The sequence below is a fragment of the Diachasma alloeum genome, unplaced genomic scaffold (genome assembly GCF_001412515.2).
Source record: "Diachasma alloeum isolate Michigan unplaced genomic scaffold, Dall2.0 Dall_scaffold_00185, whole genome shotgun sequence".
NCBI lineage: Eukaryota > Metazoa > Arthropoda > Insecta > Hymenoptera > Braconidae > Diachasma > Diachasma alloeum.
In genome coordinates, this window is record NW_021680351.1 from 2,003,163 (window position 1) to 2,015,656 (window position 12,494).

The window sequence follows — 12,494 nt, forward strand, 5'->3', positions numbered from 1 at the left end:
GCCTCGGGACCCATTGAACAGTTTGTGATGACGGATTATGGGAATAACGAGGGAAAATTGCGAACACCATCGATTTTGCCCCGTATAACCACACGGAGAGAAATATTCAATAAAAATTACGAGAAAAAAGACATAAAAATTACTTTTGGAAACGTAATTTGGGAGCGAAGTAAAATTCAATAAAAAGTGTCAATCGTCACGTAAATTCTACGATCTGTTCCGTAAAAATTACTCATCCGTCCGACGCTTCACGGCTAGCCATGAGTCACCGTGAGGGGGAGATTTTAACAACACGTTCCGTAATTTTTCCGGAACTTTTCGTAAAAATTCTTAAACATCCAAGAATTTTCATGTTTGAGGCATATTAAGTCTTGAAGTTTCTGTTAGATTTTACAACTTCCAGAAAAATTACGTGACTTTTTCGCATTTTTTCGGTGACAGACCCGAAAATTTACTGAACGTTTCAGATTTATTCTCTTATATTCCTATCAAAATTCACTGAAAACGATTCTCGCTTGCGGATTACGTGAAATGTTCCGTAATTTGTCTTGAATATTTATCTCCGTGCACGAAAAACTTCATTTTTTCCTGTTTATGCCTTCAAAATGCTCCTCGCGCCGTAGTTTCCATAGGATTTTAGTGTTTTTCAATGTTCGTTACACTCCAAAGAATAAAGTTAAGAATCCGTGTTAGTCTATTCGCAATGAATTATGAATAAATGAATTTTGAATTTCATAAATTATTCGCGTCTCCAGAGTAGGACTAAAAATTCATTGTTTTTAGTAACTGAATATTCTAATCAGTTCTAATTTCATAATTTTTCACTAAAAGAATTTTATGGTTATTCATATTGAGAATAATCCCGGTTCCCCTTGGCTCCCACCCCATCCAATCATTTCCTATGCCGTCACAAAGATGTGGAACGCTAAATAAATTTCCATTTTTAATGTAATAATTTTCATTGTAATTGTAATTCTAATTTTTATGAGCAACAATGACGACACAATTGTTGAAAATGAGGAGATGGATTTCCTCTTGAACCCGCCTTTTGCTCGTTTATAAAAATTAGACTACGCGTGATTACAATATTCAATTACTAAAAACAATGAATTTTTTTTTTAGTCCTCTAGAGACGCGAAAAATTTATGAAATTCAAAATTCATTAAATGAAAAAGAGCGGCGCGGCGCTCAGCGCGACCAACGGAGTGTTAACACTCCTAACTTAAACTTAACTCCTAGCTTAAAGAAGAGATGAAATTCAATTCAGTAGTGAAGCGGTAAACCGGGTTAAGTCGATTTTGACTTTTGATCAGTTTTTGATGAATATCTCAGAACCTAAGAGAGATAGCAAAATTTTTCTCATAACCTTTTTTGTAGAGCCAATTAAGGGCTATAAAAAGTTCCTGACAAAAATTTTTCCATCTCTTTTAGATTCCGAGATATTCGTCAAAAACTGGCCAATAGTCAAAATCGACTTAACCCGGTTTACCGCTTCGCTACTGAATTCAATAAAATAATATAGAACGTTCAATGATATACGATAAAAGATACGCAAATGATGCGTAAAGTGGCCATTCGGAAGCACATTGCTAATTTATTAGCAAAAATAGCTATGAAAATATGAAGACAAAAGCAATTTCCGACTAGTTTTTCGAATCTTCTCCCCATTTTTGCGGCGATTCCCTCGTATGGTCACCAATTGACAGTAATATAGTGAAAAAATCCGGAATTTCATCGACAAGTAATGAAAATAATGCTCATAATTATGGTAAAACACCTAATTTATTATAATTTAAAAACAATCCGTTTTCGTCACAAGCTAATTTAGGCGACAGGGGCAACGGGAAGATGAGCACCCTCTGGGTGGAATCCGTCCTTGTCAGCGGTGTAGGTGACGGTGTAGGTCTGTCCGTCGTCACCGACAAAGCTGAATTGACCCCTGACGACGATGGCCTGGACGGGCTTGCCCTCCTCGTCGGTGGCGCTCTCGAACTGGGCCTGCTCCTGTCTGCTGCTGCCGTCAGACAGCTCGTACTCGTAGCCGTATCCCTCCGGGAGGCCGATGTTGTTGTGCTCGGTTTGCTTCACGACGACGACCTCCTGTTGCTGGCGTTGGGGGGCAGCGGATGCGATGGCCACGAGGGCGGCGAGGACAATGATCTGGGTGAAGGAAAAAAATAACTATGAGACACCAGGGACCGATTAATTCACTGGGTGATAAATCAAGTTATAGGGGAGGGGAACGAGTTGCGTCAGTTGAATTATGTTTGATCATTTGGAGAACATCTCGAGAACTATTGGTTTTAACACAAAATTTCAAAAACTTTCCACAATATTTTCGAATAAAATCACTCAGTATCGAAATATTTGCAATAATAAAGCAAGGAATTATAATTCACTCGATTTGTGTGATAATTTCGCAAATGTTAAAGGGATTAGGGTGTTCAGAAAAAATGTCAATAAATATGTTTTATAGCTGAAAAAATTTCCAGCAAAGATATCCTTTGACATTTTTTTCGAACCACCAACTGAAAAACAATCGATAATTCACTTGATTTATTAATTACAGAAATATCTCCCTAACGAGTGATTGTAGAGACGAATAGGATCAATTTCTTTTGTAACTGATAAAATTCCCGATGAAAAACAAATTCTCTACTATTTTTGCCTTGTACCACTCATCACCCAGATAATTAAATAACGAAAATTGATAATGAATCCTCAGAACTCGATTTATCACTGTTCTACTGAAATCAATAATAAAAATCCCGAAACACACACCATCTTCATGTTGACTTTTGTTGGATTTATGTGACTGACTTGAGTCGAGAGAGGAACTGATGTCTTCCGATGGCATAGGCTGGACCTTATATACTCCCGAAAAATCGATTCAATCGGGTTCCCCACTCGTACCCCCATTATTTAATCGTTCGTCCTCTCATCTTCCCGAGAGCATTCTGCCGAAATTTTCAGACGTGTCGAAACGCCGCCCGTCTCCTCCCACTATGTCATCAAAAAATCCGATCTGATGCAGAAAATTTTGGGAATACGCTCTTCATGTTTCACTCGAGATTTGGAGGACGCAGCATGAACATGTAGATACTTTGCCACCGCTTTCAACAACAAGAAATTTGTCTCAAGAGGCTGATCATTCGCGAGGAGTACGTGCCATTTCAGGATGAGAATATCTTTCATAAAGTGAAACTCAATGATAAATATTTCGTTCGAAGTTGCAGGATTGCTTTCACATCGTCATTGTTATTATATTAAAAATTCATTTCTTGTATTTGGGGATTGAATAGGCGAAAGGACAAACAAATAGCCACTGTTGAATTATTCATGCAGATCTCTCGAAGCAAAAATATATCCATTTGGATCTTGTATTTTATTTTCTGTTTGCATCAAACAAACATTTCTTGGAGCCAAATAGGCGGGCGAGTGCCGAAAACATCAATTGTTTCGAATTTCTTTCTCAAAATACATGAAAACATGATTTTCTCAAAATGAGAAAACTCTTCATTTGAAATGAATAAATTCAGTAGCGAAGTGGTAAAACGGTACAAAAGTCAATTTTGACTATTGACCAGTTTTCAATAAATATCTCGAAATCTAAGGGAGATAGCAAAATTTTTGTTATAACGTTTTTTGTAGAACGGATTGAGAGCTACAACAAATGTGATTACGAAAATTTCGTTATCTCCGTTAGATTCGGGAATATTCCTCAAAAACTCAACTGGGAGATAGTCGACTTGAACCGTTTTACCACTTCGCTACTGAATTGTTTATTTGATTAAAAATATGCAAATAAAGATTTTTATGTGATTCAAATCAGTCATCTTTCTGGGTGCAAGAGCTATTGAACAAACAAGAATACCGAATTCTTTCAAATCCCAATTTTTGGGAAAATATCGTTAACACCTTCGGAATGTGCATTTCTGGAAATTTAAGTCCACGTGGAAGGTCGATGTATTTATGACGGTGGCATCTTCGGATGTTAGACGTTCAAGGCTCTCGATAAATTATTCAAACGCGTCATTTCGGTTTCGAAAATTGTTGACATTTTGGTGGGAGAAAAAACTTGGCGATTGTTCTCAAAGGTGACTTATTGAATAATAACGCTGATGCAAAATGAGGAAATTGAGGGAAATTGTGAAATTGGGATAACGTAATACGTGGAAGGTGTGACATCACCTACTGATAGATATTTATGAATAATTGAACGGAATTTAGTAGCGAAGTGGTAAAACGGTTTAAGTCTACTTATCTCCCAGTTGAGTTTTTGGGAAATATTTGGGATTCTAAGGGAGATGGCGAAATTCTCGTAATTACATTTGTTGTAGCTTTCAATCGGCTCTACAAAAAAGGTTATAACAAAACTTTTGCTATCTCCCTTAGATTCCGAGATATTTATTGAAAACTGGTCAATAGTCAAAATTGACTTGTACCGTTTTACCATTTCGCTACTGATTTTATTCGAGAAAAATGCATGTCCTCGAGTGTCGTGTAATAATAATGAGCAATATATGCTCATATTCTGTGGGAGTTTTAATTTCAATTTTTTGAAAATTGAATGCAAAATCGGTAATTCAGGAATCACTCTGTAATTCATGGCAGTTGATAATGGAGTTGTTCGCGGAATCGCGAATCCAGTGATGGTAAGCCTCTACTATTGTGCGAAAAGCCCTCATCGACATCTTCGTTTGAAAATTGCTCAGTATTTTTGCAGCAAAAAAAGAAGAAAATGAAAAAAAAATCAAATTTCACGATGACAGCATCATTCTTTCATTCAATTTATCCAAGAATTTTCATGAGAAATCTAAAACGATTGATCAAAGAAGAGATATAATTCAATGAACGATATAGTATAATACGGTAAATGATATACGATATGAAAAAATTGTGGGCAAAGTGAGCATTCAGAAGTACATTTAGAATTTATCTGCAAAAATAGCTGTCATATGAAGCCAAGAGTAATTTCCGGCATGATCAACGTTTCATGAATTTTTAATTTCGTCTGCAATGAAAATTCCCGTCAACACTGAGAGAAGAAATGAATTCCGCCGAAAGGTCCGTCATTGGCAAAACTAAATAACTTCGAGGGGACAATTTGTTTTCTTTCAAAAATATTCTTTCCTCGTCAATGTACTCTTCAAGAGAGCGAATTTTTACTCTCAGTGTAATGTCATTCACAGTGAGAGCTGCTCCTGACGACAGTTTTAATTTACAAGTACACTCCTTTGCACTGAGAGAAAAAATTATTCCAGCCAAGGATTGATATTCTCGTCAGAAGATAATATTTTTTCAGAACGAATTTTTCCAGGACAGTCATTTTCAGAGAGTCCAAGTCTATCCTCAAAAATTACAGTGATATTGAGCAATCTGATTATTATGCTACATATGACCTTGACAAAATGTTCTCCGATATCTTCCGGATTTTACAAATTGGCGATTTTCTCAGGTAAAGAAAATGGAATAATTCCAAATGTTAATAATTATTATTGGAGTTTCTTCGAGGTCATATGTAGAAGAATATTCTTATAGATCGACATAATTCTCACGCTTGGAACTGATTTCGGAGAACCTGGAAATGACTGGCCTGGAGAAATACGTCCCAAAAGAGATATTTTCTTCTACTAAGAGTATGAAAAAGATATCACCAATAACATTTTCTTGGAAGGAATAAATTTTTTTTTCAGTGTGTAGATTAAATCGATCTACACTGAGAGAAAAACAAACACGTTGTCAAACAAATCTTGTTTGGGCCAACAAAATCGCCAGTTGAAAATTGCCAAAAAAGAATTTGTTCGGTTCGATTTTGAAAGTCTCAAACATTAATAATTGTTCTGCTTTCGACAGCAACGAAATATTTGGCTCCAGAGGCGGATAATTCACACCAGACTGTGCCTTTTCAGGATGAAAATATCTCATACAGAGGAAAATTTATCAACAAATATTTTATCCCTAAGTTCCAAGATTGCTATCATATCATTATTACTGTTTCATTCAAGGGTTCATTTGTTGTCTGTGATTATTAGACAGCCGAAACGAAAAACTACTATCCCTTGTTTCGCATAAAACAAAGATTTTTCGGGAGCAAAATACGTATGGGAGTATCGAATAACGGAGTAGTGCAATTTTTTTGAACTACTAAATCTATTTTTGCGGCAAAAATTTTTCATTCCGCCGCACCCTCTGCATGTTTGGCACAAAAACTCCTTTTTAGATAATTTTCAAAAAACTATTTTCTTGGCACAAGTAAGACTTGTTTGAGAACTGCCGTTTTTCTCTCAGTGTACTGATTGAATCACAGAAGAATCAAAGTCAAGTCAGGTCAAATCAATAAATGAATAAATAATCAATCGTTTCATCCAAATAACTAGGATACCATTAATATTCACATTACAGTGATATTTGAGCAGTAATACTCGATTCACTTGACATTTAATAGAAACACTTGAACCTCCAAAATAATTCAAATCACGTGCTGGCCCCGTGATGGCCCTAACGAACATCTTAACATTGAGAAGATGAGCCCGAGCGCGGTCCTTTCATTTCCGTAGGCGGCGCGAAGAGGTAGGGGACAGGATGTCGAAATGGATGATAATTTTTCCGTAGAAATTTCTGATTATCAGGGGCTCATGGCTGAAAACATGACAAAACACGAGTGGGGAATAATCGATTTTTCGCAGTATATAAGCTGGACGAGGATGATCAGTCGACACCAGTTCCTCTCGACTCAACAGTCTCACAAAAAATTAAAAAATCAACATGAAGATGGTGTGTGCTCCCAAATAATTAATACACTAGAGCAGTAATTATTAGTGTCTTTTCATTCGTAACTTGTTGGTGACAGCTATGAAGGGCCCCAACAGGTGTCTGTTTACCGTTGTTTTTTTTTCAATTTTGAGATTTCTTTAATAACTAATGGGTTGATGAACAGAATAAATGAACGCACTGATGAAGAACACTGTGTGGTCGATACGTTGGCAAATAGTGGAAGAATATATTTTTTCTCTCGATTCTGTCTTTTTTCAATTTCATTTAAAATTGCTGTTATGGCCGATAATGCACGGAGAGAAATATTCAATAAAAATTACGTATCTTTCCCGTAATTCCGGAGCGAAATGTCGTTGTAGGAAATTTTAGGGAACTGTCGCGTAATTTTTCTAAAGCGTTCCGCAATTTTTATCTGAATCTCCTGTGAAAAATTACGATACCGTCACTTAAATTTTCTGAGTCGATTTCGTAATCGGTGAGCGAATTGTGAGTTCCGTAATTTTTACTGAACATTTTTCTCAGTGTGGCTGAGGAAGTGAGAGTTTTTTAAAAATAATTATTGAGAATCATCGATCGATCACTGGATTAATAAAATGTCAAATTCTGTGAATTAATTTGTGACTAAAAGTTAATTAAACACCAATTAATCAATTGATCTTTCAATCAATTCTCGGTACAATTGATGAATTGATGAGGGCATGAATGAGTTGTTCAATCCGTTAATTATCCAGTTAATTAATGCAATGAATGAATCAATCTCTTTTTAAAATGAACATTTAATGGGTATTTAATTTTTGCAGTGGAAAGTTTGATTACAATTCACTTGGAATTGATTGAAATGCTCATTTGTGCAGATCATTGTCCTCGCCGCCCTCGTGGCCATCGCAGCCGCTGCCCCCCAACGCCAGCAACAGGAGGTCGTTGTCGTGAAGCAGACCGAACACAACAACATCGGCCTCCCGGAGGGATACGGCTACGAGTATGAGCTGTCTGACGGCAGCAGCAGACAGGAGCAGGCCCAGTTCGAGAGCGCCACCGACGAGGAGGGCAAGCCCGTCCAGGCGATCGTCGTCAAGGGCCAATTCAGCTTCGTCGGAGACGACGGACAGACCTACACCGTCACCTACACCGCTGACCAGAGCGGATTCCACCCAGAGGGTGCTCATCTTCCCGTTGCCCCTGTCGCCTAAATTAGCTTGTGATCAAAGCGGATTGTTTTTAAATTTTAATAAATTAGCCATTTTACCAAAATTGTCAGCATTATTTTCATTATTTGTCGATGAAATTCCGCATTTTATTCCGGAAAATGAATTGAAAAAAAAATCGAGTCGCATTGTGTTGATAATTTTATCTATTTCATGGGGAAATTTTTGGAATTTCGATATCTACAATACACTGAGAGAAAAACGACAAAGTTCTTAAGTAAGTCTTACTTGTGCCGAGAAAATAGTTTTTTGAAAATGATCAAAAAAGGGGTTTTTTGTGCCGGACATGCAGAGAGTGCGCCGGAATGAAAAATTTTTGTCACAAAATGTGGAAAATCGTAACAACATCGGTGGAAGGAACCACTGGTTGCCTAGCGACGACACCGACGTCACGAGGCGACACTATGTAGTGAGCTATGTGGGACCTACCCCCGCCCCTCCGAGGCGACGAACTGACCTGGGGAGAGGCTACAAAGTGATAGCCGGAGGGATGAGGGACATTCCTGCCAAGGACACGGATGCGCATAGATTGAAATATTTACTGTATTAGTTCTCGTCGAATATAAAGATATTGTTCTCAACTTGAAGTTTAATTATTTCTAACAAAAAATAGATTTAGTAGTTGAAAAAAAATTGCATTCTCTGTACACGCAAGAAATGTCATTTCTAGCACTACTCCTTCGTTGTTCGATACTCCCATACGTATTTTACTCCCGAAAAATCTTTGTTTTATGCGAAACAAGGGACAGTAGTTCTTCGTTTCGGCTGTCTAATAATCACAGACAACGACTGAACCTTTAAATGAAACAATAATAATGATATGATAGCAATTTTGTAAGTTAGGGATAACATATTTGTTGATAAATTTTCCTCTGTATGAGATATTTTCATCCTGCAAAGGCACCGTCTGGTGTGAATTATCCGCCTCTTGAGCCAAATATTTCGTTGCTGTCGAAAGCAGAGCAATTATTCGTGTTTGAGGCTTGCAAATTCGAACCAAAAAAATTCTATTTTGGCAATTTTCAACTAGCAATTTTGTTGGCCCAAACAAGACTTGTTTGACAACGTGTTTGTCTTTCTCTCAGTGTAGTACGAAAGACAATGAATTTTTATTAATCACGGAAAGGGTCTATATGGCATGGACGAAGTACTTGAGGAGTTAATCGAAAATTGACCTCATGCTTTTCACGAAATCGAAACTGCCAGAAGTCTTTTATTGGATTATGTGTAGGAATACTCAATAAAAACACATTAGTTTTATTCTTCAAAGTAAAACTCTTTAATGATCGCACGCAGAAGGTATATCTTTCTCCAACGAAGTCTCTAGGACGACTAACTAAAAGTCATGAGAGTTTTCACTCTCTGGACCCATTTGACAAAAGGCCCTTGTTTCAATTTTCTTCAGCCTCTCCTTTGTGACTCACCATGAGGACTGTTTTTCTACACGTCTCTATTTTCTAAGAAAAGCCATAAATGTCACCCTGAGTGTTTGGGTGGAAAAGAGAAAATGTTTAACTAAACTAAGAAATTAATTTTTGTATTCAGGCATGAATTCCAACATCTTTTGGTTTTTAAAATATAAAGATAGGTCTCTGACATTTTTCTCATCCATGTTCCAAATACCGTAAGCAAAACCGTCAGCAGCTCTCCTACTGGCTATGTAATAATCTCAGAATTTGACCTGTTTTCTCAATTTCAAGGCCTCATTGTAATCATCACTGGGAAAATTTGAATTTAAAAGCACTCAGTTACTACTTATTATTTTCGGGAGATTCTAATCTTCATCCTTCTTAGAGAACGATATGGTTTCCACCAAACCATGAGGACTTATGAAACTTTTCAGTAATTATCCCACCGTTTTATAAAAGTATATCGAGTCATCTTTTCTCCATTTCTACGATTACATCACATCTCCATTTCCATATTTACGAGGTTGAAATTTAATGTCCACTTTCGTAGTAATTGTTAGGAGAGCGACATTAAGTTCGATTTCAGCGGGGGGAGAGGGGATAATTAGAATCCAAATTTTTTAGCCGCAGGACGAGAAATTCCCAACCTACTTCAATTTTCAATTTCTATATTATCCTCGGGCTATTATTCGATCAACCTTAAATGTTTTTAGAATGGGAATATTCTATACGAAATTACGCATAATCTACAATTAACGAAAATTTGGTTTTTCAATGATAAATAAAAGAACAGTAATGAATGTATCCAATTAACTATAAATTAATTGCATATACTCATCTAATTTTCCAAATTTCTATTTTTCTTCTGAAATAATTGAGCTGAAATTGAGTTTTCAATTATTTTTTTATTCAACTGGGAATTTTTTTTAATACATTTCCTTGAAATTTCTCTAGACCTGTCATTTGATAAACATTCATAGAATGTGAACCGAAAAATTCAGCTAAAATTTTTCAAAATTTCTCCAAGTGGAGAATAAAATTTGTGCTTCACACATCATGTTTTATTAATATTAATTCTTGCCAAATTCACATTAAATTTTTACCAAACATTGATTATTACTGCGATTTACTTAATTTCGGGATGGAACTAGTCCGAAGATGACTCCCGATACAATTCTACAAAACAATAGAATAATTTTCACCCAAATTTTTCCTCCATATATTGAATGAAACTTGTTCACTCTGCAAATGAATGCTTGCGTGGAAAAATTATTCGCTCTTCAGTGTTATTTAACCCAAAATTTTCGTCACTCTCGAAAATTTTTGAACGCCGAGAAGAAAGAACGAGAGAGCACTCGCCAGTCTCCAGACTGAAAAATAGATGCTATCACATTACGCAATATTGAATGCCCACCCGTAGAAATTTGGTAGAACGTAAGGAAATGATGAAAAATGATAATCATCCAAAAACATCGGGTGGGGAAATGATATAATCATTTTTTGAAAGTATATAAACTCCGTAGAAATCCTAATTCACCATCAGTTCTCCTCGATTCAACAGTCAGTCGACTAATTCCCAAGGAATCAACATGAAGATGGTGTGTGCATTTCAATAATTAAACTAAAAAAAATTACCGCAGTTATCAAACAATAGACTAAAATTGCAACAATACTTCCGCAATTGTGAATTCATAATTAGTGAAGTGCAAAAATCATTCGAGAAAGAATTGTTCATTAACTCGAAAAAATAATAGAGAATTAATTATTAATAAGGAATTTTATTCATAAATTCTCTGTCCTTTAAGAGCCAACTGAGACACTGGTGACTTGATGAAGAAACGCTGGGCCTAAATTCTTTGCTCGGAGCTCAGCTAATCTCCCTTTCCCTTATGACACTAGTCATTGTCTTTTTCATTTATCATACCTGGTATTTGCAACATTTATTTCTTGATCACAAATATTCGTGTAATGTTCCTACTACTACTCACAATTCACAATTCGCTCACTGCTCTGATAGTATTTCTCTGCTTATTCGCTCTAAACATGTCTGTCTGCTCTGTAAAAATTTTGTTTAAATTCCTAAACAATAAACTTCCTATCTTATCTCATCCTGCCCCGTCTTGCAACCGCTGTTTCTCTTCCAGTCACTGAATTCCCGAGCGCGTGTCCGAATGAGCCAAGGCGAACCTCAAGAAATTCAAATAGAATTGGAATTTAGAGAGAAAAATCGAATTCAATCGTCCAGTGAACCTATGGAATAATCCTTTAATCCCCCAGTTCACAATGATTGACTCAACATTAATTTCCACAGATCATCGCATTCGTCGCCCTCGTGGCCGTCGCCTCAGCTGCCCCCCAGAGCAATGTTTACGCAATCCGGGAGAGTCTCCATGACAACATCGGTCTGCCCCTGGGCTACCAATACGGCTTCGAACTCTCCGACGGCAGCACCAAGCAGGAGCAGGCCCGGTTCAGTCCGGGTATTGACGAGGAAGGCAAACCCGCCGACGTCATCTCGGTCCAGGGCAGCTACAGCTTCGCCGGTGATGACGGCCAAGTGTACACCGTCGAGTACACCGCCGACGAGAACGGTTTCCAACCACGTGGAGCTCATCTCCCCGTATAATTCCAAATTAGGATCTTCATGTTTGACTATTGATAAGTTTCTAATAAAGTAACCGATTTTTTTTATTTGTGAGCCTTATTTGAGTTCATCAATCCCTCATGGTCGTATTCCACGAGAAGACTTCTGTGGAATTTCCGGTGGGACTAAAAGAGTGTGAATTAATCAAATCAGTAGCGAAGTGCTAAAACGGTGTGAAGAGACTTATCTCCCAGTTGAGTTTGAATCTAAGGGAGGTAGCAAAATTTTCGTAATTACATGTTTGAAATTCAGCTTCAAACTAGTAAAACGGTCACCGGGAGATCCGATCAATTAGCCCCTCATGTATAGATATACCAAATTTTTATTTGTCTGACATCTCTGCTACAAACTCGGGCCTTCAATTGAAAGCCCGAGTTGTAGAGCCGAGTTTGTGGCAGCGATGTCAGACAAGATATGAATGTTTTTTTGGGCTCAAATGAAAGAGCGGGTCGAGAAATG

The 12,494-nt window shown here is 37.1% G+C and overlaps 3 protein-coding genes across 3 annotated transcripts; 2 read left to right on the plus strand and 1 right to left on the minus strand.

Annotated features, from left to right (window-relative positions):
- Positions 1-1,824: 1,824 nt before the first annotated feature.
- LOC107048062 (larval cuticle protein 65Ag1-like) lies at positions 1,825-2,790 on the minus strand. Its single transcript, XM_015271021.1, has 2 exons — positions 2,782-2,790; positions 1,825-2,160 (listed from the first exon to the last, which is right to left on the minus strand). Exons 1-2 carry the CDS (start codon positions 2,788-2,790, stop codon positions 1,825-1,827), a joined length of 345 nt encoding a protein of 114 aa, XP_015126507.1.
- A 3,978-nt stretch (positions 2,791-6,768) lies between these two features.
- Positions 6,769-7,967, plus strand: LOC107048053 (flexible cuticle protein 12-like). Its single transcript, XM_015271013.1, has 2 exons — positions 6,769-6,777; positions 7,632-7,967. The coding sequence occupies exons 1-2, from the start codon at positions 6,769-6,771 to the stop codon at positions 7,965-7,967; spliced, it is 345 nt and encodes a 114-aa protein (XP_015126499.1).
- A 3,013-nt stretch (positions 7,968-10,980) lies between these two features.
- Positions 10,981-12,017, plus strand: LOC107048018 (larval cuticle protein 65Ag1-like). The gene is made up of 2 exons (XM_029126759.1): positions 10,981-10,989; positions 11,703-12,017. The coding sequence occupies exons 1-2, from the start codon at positions 10,981-10,983 to the stop codon at positions 12,015-12,017; spliced, it is 324 nt and encodes a 107-aa protein (XP_028982592.1).
- Positions 12,018-12,494: the final 477 nt, after the last annotated feature.